The sequence below is a fragment of the Homarus americanus genome, unplaced genomic scaffold, assembly GCF_018991925.1.
Source record: "Homarus americanus isolate GMGI-L3 unplaced genomic scaffold, GMGI_Hamer_2.0 scaffold46583, whole genome shotgun sequence".
In the NCBI taxonomy this organism is placed as follows: Eukaryota; Metazoa; Arthropoda; class Malacostraca; order Decapoda; family Nephropidae; genus Homarus; species Homarus americanus.
Window position 1 is genome coordinate 149,094 of NW_024731675.1, and position 19,859 is coordinate 168,952.

General features: G+C 37.7%; 1 protein-coding gene and 1 long non-coding RNA gene across 3 annotated transcripts; one reads left to right on the forward strand and one right to left on the reverse strand.

Moving 5' to 3' along the window:
* Window positions 1-3,305: 3,305 nt before the first annotated feature.
* Window positions 3,306-14,642, reverse strand: LOC121867683 (S-adenosylmethionine synthase-like). Of its 2 annotated transcripts, none has more exons than XM_042367703.1 (7): window positions 14,317-14,642; window positions 13,084-13,151; window positions 12,143-12,275; window positions 10,061-10,173; window positions 7,761-7,927; window positions 6,772-7,150; window positions 3,306-6,125 (listed from the first exon to the last, which is right to left on the reverse strand). In XM_042367703.1, the coding sequence occupies exons 1-7, from the start codon at window positions 14,429-14,431 to the stop codon at window positions 5,880-5,882; spliced, it is 1,221 nt and encodes a 406-aa protein (XP_042223637.1). In that variant the 5' UTR covers window positions 14,432-14,642; the 3' UTR covers window positions 3,306-5,879. The 2 variants fall into 2 exon arrangements, with proteins under 2 accessions (XP_042223637.1, XP_042223636.1); XM_042367702.1 differs by lacking the exon at window positions 10,061-10,173 and adding an exon at window positions 10,617-10,729.
* Window positions 8,257-9,600, forward strand: LOC121867690. The gene is made up of 3 exons (XR_006089218.1): window positions 8,257-8,626; window positions 8,665-8,688; window positions 8,720-9,600. It is a non-coding gene; the product is annotated as an uncharacterized LOC121867690 (long non-coding RNA).
* Window positions 14,643-19,859: the final 5,217 nt, after the last annotated feature.

The following is a 19,859-nucleotide window of genomic DNA, read 5'->3' on the forward strand; positions in this document are numbered from 1 at the left end:
TTCAGGTGAGTTACCTTAGATAAATGCATTGTTATTATTACAAACAAACGTACACATGGGTCACCTCCAAGCTATGAAAACCATGACTGCGGCAGGAAGGCGGGGCGGGGCGGGGCGGGGCGGGCTGGGGTGGGGCGGGGCGGGGTGGGTCTCGTGACTACCTGTGTCGTGTCAAGTAAACCTCGCTGCAATTGGCATCACTACTGGTGTCATGAGGAGTATCTACATTTGTAACACTGTTTATATCGTGATGATAATATACCTGTTTGGTAACACTGCCAGTCTTATGTAATGTTTCCTTGTTATTTAGTAACACTGTCTGTCCAGGACGGTTTATCCACCAAACTTATTGTTTAACTGTGTGTAGATGCCGGTGTTTTTGTGTAATATACTGTAGTTAGTCACATCATCTTAGGGTCCCTTGTTTATCACAGTCTGTCACCCACTAATGTTTGCTGTGTTGTTCAGGCTGAAACTTATAATAATCCCTTGATCTGCTTATACCAAAATACGCCATTGAAATAGTGTATAGACTTTATTAAATAGCAACCATGAGTAATATGTCAGGGTTTTGACTGTAATAAGAGTAAAATTATTAACTAATTCATCTTTACTTCTACCAAATTTATAAGTTTAAACTATTTTAAAACACTTGACAATTAGTACTTACTGGGATTGGGTCCTGTTCTTATTAAGCTCGGCTAGACGACAATGAGGTAAGAATTGTGAGGAATCAACCTTCTTGTGGGGAGTATCAAGGTGAATTCCTAGTACTGTACGATGAAAGAGGAGAGCTTGACAGAGTTTTGGGTGGCAATGGGCTGTTGTTGTCAAGTTAATTTTGTGAAATCCAAATGCACTGTATTGACCGCAGACACACCAGAAGTTCCATGACTTAGAACCTTTTCACACTGTTTTATTGTAGCAATTATATTTTATGCTGCCCCTGTAACTACTGAGACCACTAATAATAATGAATTTAAATCTCATTCGAGCAACGTTGCTTCGTGTGATTCGTCGAAGGAAAGGTGTAGATGGGGGCCACTGCCAGGGTGAGCTAAAAACACCTATACTATCAAAGTCTTGGCGGTAAAACAACCACAATGTGAGAGATTATATTACAAGACGAGAGGTTTGGCTGCCTCCTCGCCCAGTGATAGCCAACTGATGTGACAATGAGTGCACGAAAATTACGACTACAAACATGATATGTGTTGCTTTCCCGCGCGGCAGCTTACACCTCCCTACACCGTGGTCTATTAATGGTCACTTATAAACTAGTGAAGAAACGTTACCTTAGGGTTTCTTAAGTTTGGTTAGATTAGCACCTGATTTCAGCCATTTTAATATTTTTCCACAACATAATACAGCATCCTCTAATAAAATCAGGGAAAACTGGGTATTTTGAAATAAATTTCAATAAAAACTAACGGACGATCACTCCAAGTAATTACAGAAAATGTAAAACTGACACTCCTTCAAATAAGCTGTGTGTACTATTTCGCTGCTGCTTTTAAATATATGAGTTGTAGCAGCTACATACAGTATTTGCAGCATTTGCAGCATTTATTAAGTGAATCCTTGTTTAGTTCTTTATCCTTCGGAGAGCGATGGAAAGTTATATCACCTGTTTTTAATTTGTGATAAACTACAGTAACTGAGCAAGAGCTTGGCCTGCGCAGTGAGCAGGGCTCCCGCTAGTAGCAGCAAGGATTACCTTAGATGCTGACTGATTTTTAACACAGATTTATCAAAATTACCTTAAAACTGAGAGAAAATTTCCTTAAAGATGACCTGTTCCAGTGTTGGTCAAGTCTGGTCTTGAAACAGCTCACACTCGGTGCCGTCATCACACTCTGGCAGATACAAATAATATTAATATGTAAAGAAACTATTTGTTGCTAACGTTAATCATTTTATGAGAACTACGAAGGACAAATTGATTTCTTCATTTTGGTTATCTTGTAACAGTAGAAGTGATATCTATAAATAATAATATTTCTAGTAGTTCATGAGACAAGAGGTGTATCTAGAGTATATATAAATAGTTTTGTTGTTAGTCCAATATTAGAGCTACGAGTGAGTAGTGTCTGCAGTACAAACTTAATGGATAAATATTAGGATGTTGTAGTACATTAGCTGCCGCATTATTCAGCACATTTTCGACAATGAAGCAGCAGCCGTTGACATCTTTAGGGCTGACGGTGTTTCTGTAGTGTGGGAGATGTTACTAAGAGTGTCAGTACTATGCCTGGTACTGTGTTAAGTGACTTAAGTCTCACCACTATCCTCGGGTATCTACGGTAAGTTTATTACGTACTAGGGGTTAGGTTAGAGTAGGGTTTTTTTTTATAGGTTTTTACGCTGTTTAACCTTTCACTTATTTTCCTCGAAAGTCAGTTAGGTGTTGGCAACTACTAAATATTTACCTCAACCTCACAGGAGTTTATTTTCACTGGCGGTCACCCAGAGATTAGAGCGCCTAGCTTATACTACAGACGGGCAAGGGGTGACCTGAGGTGTATAAACATCTCAAGGGGCACTACTCAGTTGAGTGTCCTGACCTGGAGCTGGCGGACGCTCGCCCCACAAGGGGTCACAGCTCAGGGTTGAAGAAGCCACAAGTCCAGAAAACTGTGAGGGCAAACTTTTTCGGAGTGAGAATTGTGAACTGTTGGAACAACCTGCCAGAGAGTGTTGTGACGGCACCGAGTGTGAGCTGTTTCAAGACCAGACTTGACCAACACTGGAGCAGGTTCAGGTACATCCAGTAACCAGTACATGCCCGGTACTTACCAACAGTGTTTAACAGAGATGTGACCGACCGCCCTAGTGGATAGAGATGATCAGTGGTGAAGAGGAATAAAGTAAAGTATAAGTGTAGCGTTCATTATTACTGCCGTTTGATTTCACTCGTTTATTATTACGGTCCCATTTTTACTGCCGTTAATTTTTAGTCGTCCTTACGAGCTAACTTCCACTGATGATGGCCACCGTCCCCACATTTAACTTAACCTCTGTCCAAGGATTAATTGACACAAGTTAAATGGATGTACAATATATATGAGCTTGATGAAGGGCCATTCTAATCCAAGCATCAGCCTCAAATTAAAACTCGAAAACTTTCATGTCATTGTTGAGTTTTACGGCGGCAAGTGCTACCAAGAGTGAACTAGAGGCGACCAGTACATGGAACATAATTACCTGTTCTAGTACCTGATACATCCAGTACCTGTCAATCTTTTTCTCGGCCGGTAAGCTGATAATGGCAATACAGCTACGGGTCTTCATAAATGGTCAGTTCATCAAACATTATATACTTTTATTCCACACACAGAGATACAGAAACAAGTGTGATTAGTATACAGTAATTACAAGTTAACATTAAAACATTACAAGTAGCTTAAGGGTGTGTTGAGTCCTGCGGGGTTAGGGACGATACATGGTCAATTCACATTAATTATTATGGTCGTATCTTTAATGCACAGTATATTATAACGCCATAACAAACCATCACACTGTGTCAAACTGTTATACACTGGCATCTACACGGGGAGACAACTTTGTTATTACAGGTAAAATGGAATGATAAAACTTGTGTCCAAACCATATTGTCAACAGTTTCATTATTTTAGGGTCAATATACTTTACTTCACATTGTTAGTAATATAAAATACAAAGTTAAAAATTTGTATTACTTGTTTTGTATTAAGGGCTAATGACATCCTCTTTAAGCAATACATTTAATCTACAGTAAATTGTTTCTTACTCAGACTGCCCAGTGCAGCTCTATTTCACTATTTATTTTCATTGTGCCTTAATCCCTACCAACATCAAGTTGATCTCTAAATAACATTATCCCACATTTTATCTTATACCTGTCCAGCATTTTATCTTTTTGGTTAAAAAAAATTAATTTTCGTTAATTCCACATTGATCTTTCAGTAACATCTACTGTATTAACTTATTAGCAATGTTATTTTTCCATATTCATTCTTCCTTTCACTGTTATTTCTTGTTATCCCACTGGGTTATTGTAAGGAGGGTAATCTATCAGTAGGCGTTGCAATGATCATAAATCAGCCCTTCCACTCATCACCCACAGTGCCTGTCGGCTTATGTGACAAGTGTTAATACATGTTATTATTATATTTTACATTTTCGTGGCACTTTGATATCCCTGACAAACTCGTCAACATTTGGTATACGGGGTATACGGATCTCTTCAAAAGTTAGGACGGTGGATGACATTTCATTAGATTATTTTCTTGGGCACCTACTCCACTCACAAATGACCATCGGTTCTTGTAATATCAGTGTTCGTTATCAGTCACAACTAAGCACAATCCAGTAAACGTAATCTTGGTAGAATCGATACACCCAGGATGTCAACTATATCATCCTCCTCCTGTTTTCAGTGACAACACCACAATACAGTACCATACAGAGAATTCCAGCATATTAAAACAAAAAACACCCAACAGTATCGTGATGTGCTAACTACGTACTCTGTAAAGGGGACTACTTGTCTACTATGAATTTAATTTCTTCACGAGTCATGTCTAAACTCAAAACAAACATCCAAATGGCAACAGAACTTCAGTACATCCATAAAGGACTGTAATTTACTTTATAATATTATTAGTGGAGTTTAAACAGATTTCTTGGCTAGGTTTAATATGGGTGGGTGGACTGTTTGAGGGCAGGTGTTCAGTATGTTTGTCAAGGTCATGTCTTCAAGATTTATCCTTCTTGCACTGCCAATATCAAGGCATTTTCTCAAAGGACAAAACAAAATATATAAAATACACACAATCATTCACGCAGCACATAATTGTCAGGTTCCCATTAGGAGTATTGGGTCAAAAGGTTACCTTGAATTCATTAACACTAAATGATTATAGATCTTCAACCAATTCATAGTTTTAAATTCATGTCAACAGACTTTCTTGTTAATGTATTTTGCAACTTGACCATCACTAATTTTCCATTTGTTCGGGGAAAACTTTTTTGTTAATAGTTTCAACTTTAGTAGATTTATCTTAAAATGTGTTAAGACAAGTAAAGGAAACCATTGATGTACAGAAGCCAACAGGGAAAACACAACAGGTTCCCATAATCAGCTGAAGCACAACCACACAGGAGGTGAGAACAGCTAAATATATTACCTTTCTCACTTTTATTTGCCATGATACAAGTAACATTGTATACAATAGCCTGATCATAATAAATACAATGTACATCATACATACATATCTTTTACAACAGTCTTGATCAAAAATTAAAAGCTAAGATGACTCCCAACACATGAGGATTTGGTAATTTTTTCAGTTTCCTCCGAGGAAGGCGGCCGGAGTGTTTAAGGAAATGCTCTTTTCCATTAGAATTTTCGTAAACACAACACAAATGCGTAGATCTTATATAAAAAACTCTAGGGGAAATCTTGCTCTTCCTACACATTTGCAGCTTCAAGTATAACACAGACGAGGGGTGCAGCCTGGCCGAGAGCCATCGCCTGTGCCATCCTAAAACTGTGGTCGCCTCGCAGGGGTCCTCACGGTTGGGGCTGGTACAGGTCAGGTGTCGCATAAGGCACCCCCAATTGAGCACCATATTCGTCACCAGGATGCACAAGCACACACACACATGCCCGAGTGCACAAGAACGCACAAGCCCGCGTGCCTGCCCGACACAAAAGTGCAATTACAGTATTATAATGAAATTTAAATGATTAAATATAAGCAGACCGACTCGTCTATCTCTACGATTATATATATGCCAGCCTGTACTGCCAGAGTAGACTGTCCAGTACAGTACAGCCTAAGCCCGGCAGGACCGACTATCCCATTAATAATGGCTTTATGGACTCCTAACAATTCTTAAAGTTTTGGAATGATCAATTTCTTGGACTGTTCCCACGGGAACTGTTCTCGTCCAAAATGTCCGTAGCACGAAGTTTCGCTGTAGATGGGCCTCTTCAAGCCTAGTTCTTTAACAATGCGTCCTGGCCGTAGATCAAAGTTGTGCTTTACAATCTTCAGTAGCTGCTGGGAAGTGTACTTTGAGGTTCCGTAGTGGAAAATGCTGATGCTTACTGGCTCGGCCACGCCGATGGCATATGACACCTGAAAATGATACAATCCTTATAAATTCTGTAAATGTGTTCAAAAATTTACTATACCTGGAACACAGCTGTTGCTACTAATACAGTTCCAGATAATCACTACCATGCAAACTGTACATTATTACACTTGCCATCCTCAAGCTCCTACAACACTGTCCACCTCTTAGGGTATTCTGCCTCTAATCTGTTCAGTTATGTGAACAGTCTTCAACCAAATATGTTAGATTATTTAAAAGAAATTGTTTCAGCCATAAGTAAATAATTATACGTGCACACAATGATCTTCTCAATACAATAAAGGTTTTACCATGAAAGCATATTATTCACTGGACCCAAAACAAGAAACTATAAAGCTATGTAAACAGTTACCTTCAATTATGGTCTCAAGGGTCAACAAGGTCATTATGGTTTGGTGTCTTTAAGTGTCCTGAAGAGTTTCCTCTACTCACAGCTTCAAATTTGATGTCAACAAGTTCTACAATGTTTACTGGTGATGACCCTATTTAATCACAAGTGACCATTTATATATGAAGAATCAGTTTGTATAATTTTTACGCTTCTCCCGACAATAATTCTGGTTACCGAGTCGACACAACTCGTCGGATAACCTCCAACCTATTTTGTGTGGACATTAAAGGTCAACTCACCTGTACTAAACAACGTCTGCAAATTCCGTTCTTCACTAGAGACTTGGCGACCCATCTGGCAGCGTAGGCAGCCGAGCGGTCCACCTTAGTGTAGTCCTTGCCCGAGAAAGCTCCACCTCCGTGCGCTCCCCACCCACCGTATGTGTCGACGATGATCTTCCTGCCAGTAAGCCCGGCGTCACCCTGAGGTCCACCCACGTTGAACTCTCCGCAGGGGTTAATGTGATACTTTGTCTCATCATCGAGATATTCTGCAGGGATGACAGCTTTAATGGCCTTCTCCATGATTTCTTCACGCAGTGCTTCTACCGTTATCTTTTCCGAATGTTGTACAGAAGCAACGATTGTGTGTACACGTCTGGGGATGGCAGCTCCATGACTGTAAGGTCGAGAAAATTATGAGTCCTACTCAAAGTGAGGTTTCTGTTTATGTACACTTTAATGATAGCAAGAAGTAAAAAAGAACTAGATAATTTAGGAAAGAAAAGGCTTCATTATATTCATGATTACTCTCTAGTAAAAGGTACATCTCCGTTAACCAGAACAAATGGTGCAGAGCGCTTCTGGGAATGACAGATTTCTGGGTAATGAGAAGACTCAAAGCCAGACAAAATTCCTCATCCCAGGAATTTTCCAGGTAACGGAAAAAACAATCTCGGAAGTTCCAGAAACTGCCCATCACATCATCTCTAGAACCCGGGAAAAACTCTCCCATCGCTGGAATTTTCCGGGTATCGGTAAAATTTTATCTGAATTTTTGTAAAATCATTACCAAACGATCATCCGAGAAAATTTAAATTCCGGCCATCAGACTTCCGGGTGCGAGGGAGACCAGTTAATGGAGACATTACTGTACATATAACAATGACAGTGAACCAAATTAAGGTAGTTAAACACACCAAAACCTTAAAAAAAAACTAAGTGCTGTAACACTACACAGGCCATACAGTGACTATCTTAAACAACCAGCGGCTCACAGACAGACTTACTCAAAGGTATATTCGCAGGTGACTTGTGTCTTGCTGTCGGGTCGTGCCCACCATAAGGTTCCGTCTCTCCTCAACTCCGCTATCTTTTGATTCAGACGGTGTGCCAAGACCACTGTCAGGGGCATACACACATCCGTCTCATCAGTGGCATAACCAAACATCAATCCCTGAGAGAAAACATCAACATAAGATGACAACATCAACCACATTATGTTATCACCATCATAATTACCTGATCAACATTTATTAAATATTTATAGCAAAGTAAAATTGATCATCTATCAAAATGAATGATCATACACTGAAGGTTTAGTTAATTCCTTAAGAGTTACAAGTAAAGTGAGATTATAGTGAACAGTTTTAGTAAATCAACAAAACACAAAAAAACGGACAATTACCCAAGTTTTTAATTAATGAAAACCAAAATCTTTGATAAATTAACAAAGCAATGCAGATAAAAATGCTGAATTCAAAACATAAAACACCAACGAGAAACTTATATAAATATGACAAAAACATGAGAATGGTAACGATATCTCGAGTGAAAAATGTGGTTAACAAGAAACAGTTTAGCACATTAATAGTGGACTACTACCGTGTATATAGACAAGAGAAAAAGCTCCTATATAGCAATTAAACTCCATAACTGTGGGACCAATGTAACTGCATTAACGAGCTCACAGCAATGTAACCTACCGACGAGGTCTGTGGGCAAGTAATTCCGTTTCTCTACAACTGTACCGATTTTAAACCCAGTCGACACCTTAATCACATCATTCGCCGTCTATGTGGTTCAGTTATATGACCCATCACTTTAGGTCTCCCAGCAGTCGTCACTTTAGGTCTCCCAGCAGTCGTCACTTTAGGTCTCCCAGCAGTTTTTAGGTCTCCCAGCAGTCATTAGGTCTCCCAGCAGTCGTCACTTTAGGTCTCCCAGCAGTCATTAGGTCTCCAGTCAGGTCTCCCAGCAGTCGTCACTTTAGGTCTCCCAGCAGTCGTCACTTTAGGTCTCCCAGCAGTCGTCACTTTAGGTCTCCCAGCAGTCGTCACTTTAGGTCTCCCAGCAGTCATCACTTTCAGGTCCTCTTCAATTCTCCACTACACTGTTTACAAGTAGTATTGGATCTTTAATGTAGCAAGTGTTGTAAAATTCTGGTCTTAAAGGAGCCTAAACTTGGTACCATAACTACTCAGATTATTTATTACAAGTCAACAACTCTTACTGTATCTTGTATACTTTTGGCTGTGACCTCTACTGAAGGAGGTACAGTATAGTATCCAGTTCTTCTTTCTGGGTGGGGGGGGGGTGTTTGTCAGGTTTCGAGTGGTCATAAATCTGTACTCTCGACAAGATTTCACCTACAGTACACTGAAGATCCGAATACATACAGTTTTTGCCATACAAGATGCATTTCGCTTGTTAAATGGCCCATGATATCAAGCTTCATCTTGCATCTATGCAGTATTACCTTAGTCCATCACTGTCTCTGTTGAACATCTCTCGATACACTATAAACAACGTACTGTGAATAATTCGTACTGTATATCATTGGGAGATTTTTATAAATACTTATTCAGATATAAAGAACTTAATTTAGTACTAAAGCAGGGAGTTATGCAGCATTAAGAGAGAAAAAAAGACAAAAATAAGATACATCTAAGCTGGGCACAAACTCAAATTAGAGAAGAGCCAAGAAACTGCCAAATACGCAGTACAGTACAGTACACTGAAGCCATCAAGAGATATTGACATGGTCTTACCTGATCCAAGTGAACAGTGTCTCAACTTTTCAAAGACACAAACACTTATAAAACCAATTACATATTTTCACACACAGTAACATACACAGGCCACCTAAAATGACCTTTGTTGTGGTCATTTACAATCCTACTACAGTACACTGCTCTAATAATGAGAAGACTGCAGGAAGGTGAACGTCATGCAATACTAAGCCAAGCTAAAGAGCTGGGGTGCCCCTCATGTGTTTAATTAACTTTTAGATTTTAAAGTGAAGTCCTGATATTTCTTTAGCCAAATTACATCAAAGTAGAATTGTCCTCGGTTAAACCAGGGTCAAAACCAGAGTAAGACTGGTGTAACATTCTTTATAGAAACCCTCCAGCTTTACAAACCTCAAATAGCTATGATTTAGGTTTGCAACAGTAAGATTTGCCTAATATTCCTTAATAAAAATAAATAAATGAATAACTTGTAGAAATTTTAGGCAATACAAGGCTCAGGTGCTTCACAAGAACATCAACCTACAGCTGAAATATAAAATACCATAACTCATCATCACCTGGTCGCCTGCGCCAATGTCGTCGTCACTGCGCCCAATGTGAACCCCTTTAGCAATTTCAGCACACTGTTGCTCCAGGGCCAGGAGAACATTGCAAGTCTTGTAGTCAAAGCCTGTGAGGCAAAGACCCAACCACAAGTAAGCAAATTTACACACACAACTAGAGTACAGTACAGTATGGTGCCAAGTGCATCACAACAAGTATAAACGCCTCAACCAATACAGTACCCCATAACGATGATACTACTGTACTACAAATTGCAGCTGTAAAGACAAATTTTCTTCGTGGGAAAACAGAAATGGAACCCAAGCTGTACAGTCTCTGAACATGTTTAGACGAGTCAAGTTTTTTCGTCGTCTGATCTGTGCATTGAAATTATGTACAACGTCTTAATTTATGGCGTGTCGAGTTTTTTCTCAACATCCAACAACAGAGAATATACAGCGGGTTTCATCGGGGGTTAATGTAGACAGAGAAGTAGAGAGAAGTGTGTACGCCCGAGCAACACCCACACCCGAGGTGCAAGCCACGGTGACAAGTGAATGACATAAGTACCTGGTCGCCTGCTCCAACATCTTCTTCGGCTCTGTTTATATGAACGCCATCGGCAATATTTGGCGACTGCTGCTCAATGGCAACAAGGAGATTACACGTCATGAAGTCGAAGCCTGAGTGCAGGGAATAACTATTTGCTTTGTGCACCACACCCTTATAGGTCTACCCTTTACACATGCAATCTTAACAATACTGCTGTTACCTCACAAATTCAATCACATCCTTAAAACTCAATACAATAATAACTACAAAGGTCCTTTTTCAGTGTACAAAAGATCCAATTTTATAAAATTATTTACAGTATATTCATTAAGTAAATTAGTTTTAAATTTACATTAATGACTCCCAGAGCATTATTGAGCAGGGCTTGTGGCCCGGATGAGATTAAACTTCTGAACCAGTTGTAAAGTGAAGCTGAAGCCAAGTTATATATATACTGCTCTGTTCTGTATAGTATTATGTACTAGTGAGATATGGAAGAAAATGTAGCCAAAAATGGTGCAACTAAAACCTTGTATTAGTACAGTACTTGCTGACCATCTTGTCACCATACAGTAAGATATACACATTATGTCCACAACACTATTATTACCTACAGAAATATAATAAATTATATATATATATATATTATTACCTACACAAATTATTATTATTACCTATATATAATAAATTATATATACTGTATTATCATTACCTATGTAAATATAATTAAACTAGACCCAAGCGTTACGGGAATTCACCCTTACAGACACTGTATATCACCACCACTTAAATCAGGATACTAAGTAAATTTGCCTCTTACGGAACATTTACAAAAACTAATATTATTTAAATGACCAAATGCAAAAAAAGAAAATTTAGATAAACTTTAGGTTTATTTTACGAAATTCCAATCGGATTCGTTTTTAATCTTGGAACGCGTCGGTTACAGTCTGCCTCTGCTTCTAGCTGTTGTGGTTTCTTTTTTGTTTTTATTGTCCGCAGAGAAGCGAGCAAGTGCCAGAACTATCGAGTGTACTGTACCATAACGAGTAAAGGAACTACACCCGTTGTTGAATTAGGAATTTTACCGTCACTGTTAAAACTTAATGTATTTGTTAAGTTGTTACAAGCTTTTTCATTAGAGTAGCCGTGTGAACGCATCTTGACGTTTAGCATGGGAGGACAATACAATACAGTACAGTAGATAAGAAAAACTGGTTCGCGTTACGTAAATCTATACGGCAACTTTCTCAAGAATACATTCATTCCGTAATGCAGGGTCCAGTGTTATCTTGTCATTACCTATACAACTATAATCAATTATTACCTATGACATATAAATATAATTACTATACTTACATCTATTAGGATTACCTACATAAATATATTCAATACTATATCATTATCATCTATATAATCATCTAGTTTATATTAATATTATCCATCAACTATTATTACCACATAAATCTATCAATATATTACACAAGATTAACAATGGCTTCCACTAACCACCTCACACACAACACTACAACAATAATACTTACCCTTGCCAGAATCGTCATAACCAATTTTCTTTATTGTGTCTCTAACAATCTTCTGATAGTCGACTTGTGCCTTGGATGTGATCTCCCCACAAATAAGGATCATTCCAGTCTTTGTACATGTTTCGCAAGCAACCTGTCGATTAGCATTTATTAGTTAGTCAAAACCTACCTGACAAAGTTGGATCAGGCTGCACAGGTGATAAGGTTTGTCACACAATACAGTATGTGGTGAAACAGTCCCAGTTATCTATATAATGTGGTGAAACAGTCCCAGCTATCTATATAAAATGTGGTGAAACAGTCCCAGTTATCTATATAAAATGTGGTTAAAGTCCTAGTTATCTATATAAAATGTGGTGACTCCCAGTTATCTATATAAAATGTGGTGAAAGTCCCAGTTATCTATATAAAATGTGGTTAAAGTCCTAGTTATCTATATAAAATGTGGTGACTCCCAGTTATCTATATAATGTGGTGACAGTTCCAGTTATCTATATAAAATGTGGTGAAACAGTCCCAGTTATCTATATAATGTGGTGACAGTTCCAGTTATCTATATAAAATGTGGTGAAACAGTCCCAGTTATCTATATAATGTGGTGACAGTTCCAGTTATCTATGTATGAGGTGAAACAGTCCCAGTTATCTATATAATGTGGTGAAACAGTCCCAGTTATTTATATAATGAGGTGAAACAGTCCCAGTTATCTATATAAAATGTGGTGAAACAGTCCCAGTTATCTATATATAATGTGGTGAAACAGTCCCAGTTATCTATATAAAATGTGGTGAAACAGTCCCAGTTATCTATATATAATGTGGTGAAACAAATCCCAGTTATCTATATAAAATGTGGTGAAACAAATCCCAGTTATCTATATAATGTGGTGACAGTCCCAGTTATCTACCCTAAGGAATTATACGTAATAAATTAGGACTCACTTTAGCATCGGGGTCTTGGGTGAGGTGAGCGTCCAGCACTGCATCACTGACTTGGTCACATATTTTGTCTGTAACAAAAACAAAATAACTAACAATAAAAAATAATAATTTCTTCTTTAATAATAGTTCCTGGTAGGGGTCTAATCTTCACATGGTCGTAAAAGAATATTAGATTTAAAACCAAAGTCTTTATAGATTAATTCCGTAGGTTGTGTCAGTCATTGGGTTCAGGCTTATCAATTGAACCCCCACCACAGGTAAATTACTTTATAACCTATATATGTATCATAACTAATGTCCGTGACTTCTGAAAAATGAAAACACCATTTAAAGATAATATTAATCTGAATATTAATCTAAGTTATATTCCGAAGACAATTATCAATGTTTTATAATTTTATTTTCTCATTGTTCAAGAGCAAAAAAAATTATATAATTTAAATTGTTATATTCCATTTAACTTTTTTTTCCACTTTTAGATTAATGTTTATAAGGAACTACTAAATGTATAAACAATTACGGTATTATCCTTAAAATAAATGATTCCTCTTATTTCGCTCTTCAGGAGGAGTCACCGGGTCTTAATGTTCGTTAACCTCAATGTGAAGTAACTACACCTATTGGTCCTCTCACCCAACTCCATTTACATTAACAGGTGTATAAACCTCCCAAATACATCAAAATAAACAATCTTTCATTCATCAGACACTAAAATTATCAATAAATTCCAAGATATTCGTATAATAATCAATAACAGTCGACATCATTCTCACACAAATAAACTACATAACTATAAGGAATTATTTAATGGTCGTTATGTTGCCATTACAGTCCATTACATCACACATGTTATGAAAAGTTAAAACACGTGTGTGAAGTATTTATAGAGGCAGACACTTGTAGTAGACTAAGGTACCAACACACCCCGCTGTCACACGTACGATCACCTTCAACAACACTTATCACTCAACTAAATACCACTGTACCTCATTAACATATTAAGATTTAGCGTAAAATAATTAAATAAGCTTGAAAATGGAGTTAATAAACGTTGAAAAACTTAATTAGGTACGAAAATAAGATACTTGGGGGGGGGGGGTTGGCAGGTGGCGTCGTATAAGCAGACAATGTAGTGGAGAGGGGTAAAATATTCACTATAAATCACTAATAAAAATCTTACAACTAACACAACAATATATATAAAAAAAATAACATATCCAGTGCATCACGTACCTGGATGTCCCTCTCCTACACTCTCACTAGTAAAAAGAAACGTCTCCATGTCTTCACACTCCGCCCCCGTGCCAGGAGCGTAGCCATTCGTGTACGAGGAGGCGGACTCGGGCATCGTGTGGGTCTCGTCAACGCTGAGTGGAAAAGAGGCAGAATATAACTCGCTGCCGGTATTTATAAGCCTGGGAGTAGTCACGTGATCACCGTCGTGCGCACCCAACCCGGTAACTTCAAAACGACCCCTAAAACAGGTGAGTTAATGAGGGTTGACACCACCACTCAGACCTAGATGGTGTGTGTTGATGGTCTGTCTTGTTCTGTGATTCATTATTGTTTCTCCTCCATATTAATACTTTCGGAAAACACTACCCATAATCCTCTCCTCTTGACCATAATTTACGATTACTTCACTCTTTATACCGAACAATACTTACCTGTACAAGCCTATAGAAAATTAAACATATTTTAAATACAGTATCTCCATAGTGTCTAAAATTTACCACATTTACAGAGTTAATATTCTTTGGCAAAATAATTATCGAAATAATTTTTCTTAATATTTATGTAAATTATGTTTGGATACGAAAAGTTGTGGAATTAACTGCAGTAAAAGGAAATAATTATTCAATGTGGTCATTATCGGTGGATGGGAGGAGCCTGTGAGCCAAGACCCTCCAGAGTAACCAATGAGAGGTGAGTTTTGTCAGCTGATAGACTCAAGGACAAGGCTCACTGTCCCACACATGTGATCTACCCAACACACACACGGGACCACGTTATTTACCTCAAAAGCAATGTATTATGAGTTAGAAATTAAAGAACTCGACATAATTATACAGTTATTGGTATTGTTAGCGAGTGAGTGTGTAAATCGCCCCCAAGAGACTAATGTCATTGTATCCTTGTCTCTCACTGCACCAAGTAACAACAATACGTGAATTAATAAAAAAAGAGAGAGGTTCATTAATTTATAATACACAAGACACTAAATTACCTTAGTTGTTCTTTTTTGCGTAATATTAACACTAAAATAACATCAATTGGGGAATATTTAGAAATATAGCCAATATATCTTACTACCATTAATCAAAATATTTTATGTTTTAGCGTAATTCAGAAAAAAAATTGTAAGCGTTAAGTCCCTCAGATATATATTAACCCATACATACAATCAGGTACAGTAACTTACCTTTATAATTAGTTTTAAATTGATTATTATTATCATTGAGTACTTCGTTAAAAGGGGGAAATTCGCCTTTTAATGTGTCCCACGACGACCGTTTTCTATGACGTAAATAATTATACAGTAATAAAATGTAAAATAAAAAATGGAAGCGATATATTTTACAGTAATATTTATTTTTTGTTGAAGAATAGTGCATATATTACTCTACATACGCAGTTAGTTACTAAAGCGTAGTAATATTTTAACAACAATATACTTGATCATAATCTATATATTTTTTTTTGATGTTGACAACTTGTGTACAGTTTTTCCTACTTAAAACATCTAATGCTTCACACATCAAGTACCTGATATATTAATTACAAAATATCTTGGTTTTATTATATATTTAGTATTTAATGACTTCCATATGAATCGAATATAAAGTACTGCCCAAATCAACGGCGTATTGAGTCATTTACATTTTCATGGTCTTAAAACATAGGTCAATATATAAAGACCTGGCAGTATTATTTTACAGTAAGCATAATTTACAAATCCACGTATCATTGATGCCCTATAAACGCTACACACAAGCTTAAAGGGATTTAGAATGGCCTCCGTGGTGTAAATTATATCCATGACCGACTAATCTTAATAAAAAATATTTAGAGGTGGTTTTATGGACTTTATTGAGGGTAGGAAAAGTCTATGATACTACACTAGTTCACAAAATTACTATAAAATATCGTGGTTGTGTTTCAGATCTTAAAGTTGCGTAGTTAGGATGATGGTGCAGGAAATATGGTATAAATAATGTAGTTTCCACCGCCATTAATGACTTGAGCCCACTACAATTAACGTACAATCTTGTAGTTTAATTAATCTTGTAGTTACATCAGTTTCAAAAGCTCTGGGTTATACTGGTTACCGTCACACGTGTTCATATTTTTTTCAAGTATTCAGCCAATCGCCAGTGATTGTTTGCTTGCTCATAGTTCCCGGCTAAAGATAGTGGATTTATATAAAATATATCCGAGGACATATGGTACTTCGACTCAATTTCTGCTGTTATTTACTGTGTCGCAATACACATGATTACATAACATCTCCAAGTGTAAGCTCTCAAGGATGCGGTGTTGACATCTACAGGTCTGCCAGGAGATAGTGTGCGTGTGTGTTATCTGAGCTGACATAGGTAGTGACGCTGATGAGGGTGGTGACACTTGATACATAACATAAGAACATAAGGAGTCTGCAATAGGCCGGTTGGCAGCTCCTGTCGAGAGTTACTACCACTCTCTATCATCCATGAATCTATCCAGCCTCCTTTTGAAACTTTCCAGAGTTCCAGCACTTACTACAAAGTTGCTAAGCTTGTTCCACTCGTCCACCACCCTATTTGTGAACCAGTTCCTTCCTATCTTCCTCCTAAACCTAAACTTATCCAACTTGAATCCGTTGTTCCGAGTCCTATCCTGCTCGGATATTATAAGAACTTTATCTATATCCCCTTTATTGATTCCTTTCACCCACTTAAATACTTCTATCATATCTCCCCGCACTCTTCGTCTTTCTAGGTAATGCAAGTTTAGTTTCTTTAACCTATCTTGATATGGAAGGTTTCTAAGTCCCGGAATCATTTTTGTCATTCTTCGCTGCACCGACTCTAGTGAATTGATATCCATTCTATAAAGGGGCACCAGAACTGAACCGCATAATCGAGGTGCGGCCTGACTAGCGCCGCAAGATATAGTTGCAATAAGACCTCTGCACTCTTGTTACTTACACTTGTAGATATAAAACCCAATACTCTGTTTGCCTTATTTCGAACATTAACGCACTGTTTTCTAGGCCGTAGGTCCGGGCTTACAAGTACCCCTAGGTCTCTTTCACAAGTCGACTTCTCTAGGTTGATGTTGTTAAGGCTGTATACATTGACAGTATTTGTTCTTCCAATATTAAGTACGTAAATGGAAGCTCTGTTCTCTTAGCTGAATCAGTCAGGGTTCTTAAACCACCACTACATCGTATTAACAGTAGATAAATTAATGAATCTGACATACCAACAGTTTCCCCATAAGGAATATCTCCATCACCCCCATAATTCCTTTCATTGACCATTTTGCTGTGAACACCTTTCTCCTCACCTCAACAACCTCTACTCTGACACACCTACAGACAAATAATTGACCTAGACACACCTTAACGCTACCTGGAGGGGCTAATCATCAGGTGGTTTTAATTATACCACCTGATTGTCATTAGTAAATATCCGTAGTTGGTGTAATGTATAAATGTGGTGCTGACGCAATATTGGTAAATTATTTCTATGATTTTGTTACCCTTTTATACACGTTGGCATTAATATTTATGAGAAAATTCTAATTATAGATATGTAGATAGAATGTTGTAAAGAGTTGTGGAGAAAAGCGCGGGAGACTCAGGCAACGCGGGGAAAAGTTGCGTCATTACAGCCCAGGTTCAGTTACCAGTGAACTTTTAGTATTTAGGATTTAATACCAGAAGATTATGACGAAATAGTTCTTATCATTTTATCAGTAAGTTAGGATACATTTTTTATGAGACTAATCATTTAAAAAATTACTTAAGACAGCGTTATTATGTGGTTTTCATAGTAATATTTCACCCCTTTCTGCTTGTACCACCCAAAGTCTACTACCCACATCCACACAGTCTACCCACTTCTACTGCTGGGGTCTATTTGGATAACGAACTGCAGGGTAATAACAATAATGATAGTCGTTACGCGAACCAGTCCCAACTGGTTCCTTTGCAATATGCGTCGGCGATAAGGCCCGGGGGCTGGAAGCTTCAAGTTCATACCTCGGGGAATTATCTTACTTTCATCTGACAAACGTGTGAATATACCTGTTAATGGTGATATTTTAAGTTTTATTTTGTATTGATTCGCTCGTATGTGGTGGCTACAGGGTTACTCCACTACACTACCTTGTTCCATCATCATTCAGCAGTTATTGGGTTACCATTGGATACAGGAAGCAGTAACACCTGTCATTTACTACACGTTACTCCAGTATCTGGTTGTGGTGACGGGGCAAATTTGGTGAAGTCAGGGGAAGAGTGCGGGTCGTTATTTTATCAACCATTTAAATAGATTTACGTCAGCTGTTTTATTAATATATATTTGGGATGGTAATTGGCTCACCTGAAGAATAAACCCTTAGTTTATTCCACCTTAAGATTAATTACCCTAAGATAATCAAACATAACCCAGCCAAAGATAAACCAAACTTTAAACAAGCCTAATCTAATTTGACCCACTAACCCATGATAAAAAATAAATAAAAAGAACGAAAAGAATTATTGATAAAACATTTAAAACTTAATCGAATGAAACGTAATCTGGTTTCTATGGCAACCCGTCTGACAGCAAGCATTTCCCGCCATCAGAGTTACCAGTTTCATATGCATCTAATAACACCCATTTAATATTCCTGGCTGCAGCTTAATGATGATAATAGCAAGAATTAACTTTAGTTAGTAATAATCACCCTGAATGTATTTACAAGTTGTGTATTTACGTAAATGGTATGTAATTATGTTTCTATGGTAACGCATCTCTTCCCTCCCCCCAAAAAAATATATTTATCGGCATCGTTTGTAATATCATTTATTATACTCATCAAATAACATTCTTAATTTATTTCTTGTTAATATGATTCCCAGAGTTGCCCCCACGTAGCGTTATTAGTGATAAGAGCAAGCAGAGTACACGACCTCTACACCTGGTCGTCCCACGGTGACTGACGTAACATGTAAAGCACTGTAGTACCATATGGCGTTGACTTTATCCTAACTTAACCATCTTTTATACATATATTTACCGAGTTTATTTTTCCCAATTATAAAGGTTATTTTTCGTTGTTATTTACTTCAGTTTATTTACTCGTTATAAAAGTTTGTTTGGTATTGAAATATTCAATTATCGGTGCTGTTATATACTGGGCCGTCTACTAATATATGTAACCTAATAAAGTCACTGTACTGTAACATGTCTACGTATAGATGGAGACAAAATTCTCTGGACAGATGTGGTTAGGTTAGGTCTTCAGTTCGAGGTAGTAGATAATGACGAAAATTACGATGTTATTTACTTAGACTTTAGCAAAGCGTTTGACAGAGTACCGCATCAGAGGCTTCTGAGAAAAGTTAAGGCTCATGGTATCGAGGGGAAAGTTTTAAATTGGATAAAATCATGGCTCACCTATAGAACACAGAGGGTCAGCGTAGATGGTGTTAAATCTGAGTGGGGCCGTGTAACCAGTGGGGTTCCCCAGGGGTCAGTACTGAGCCCACTCTTGTTCATAATCTACATAAACGATCTAGATACTGG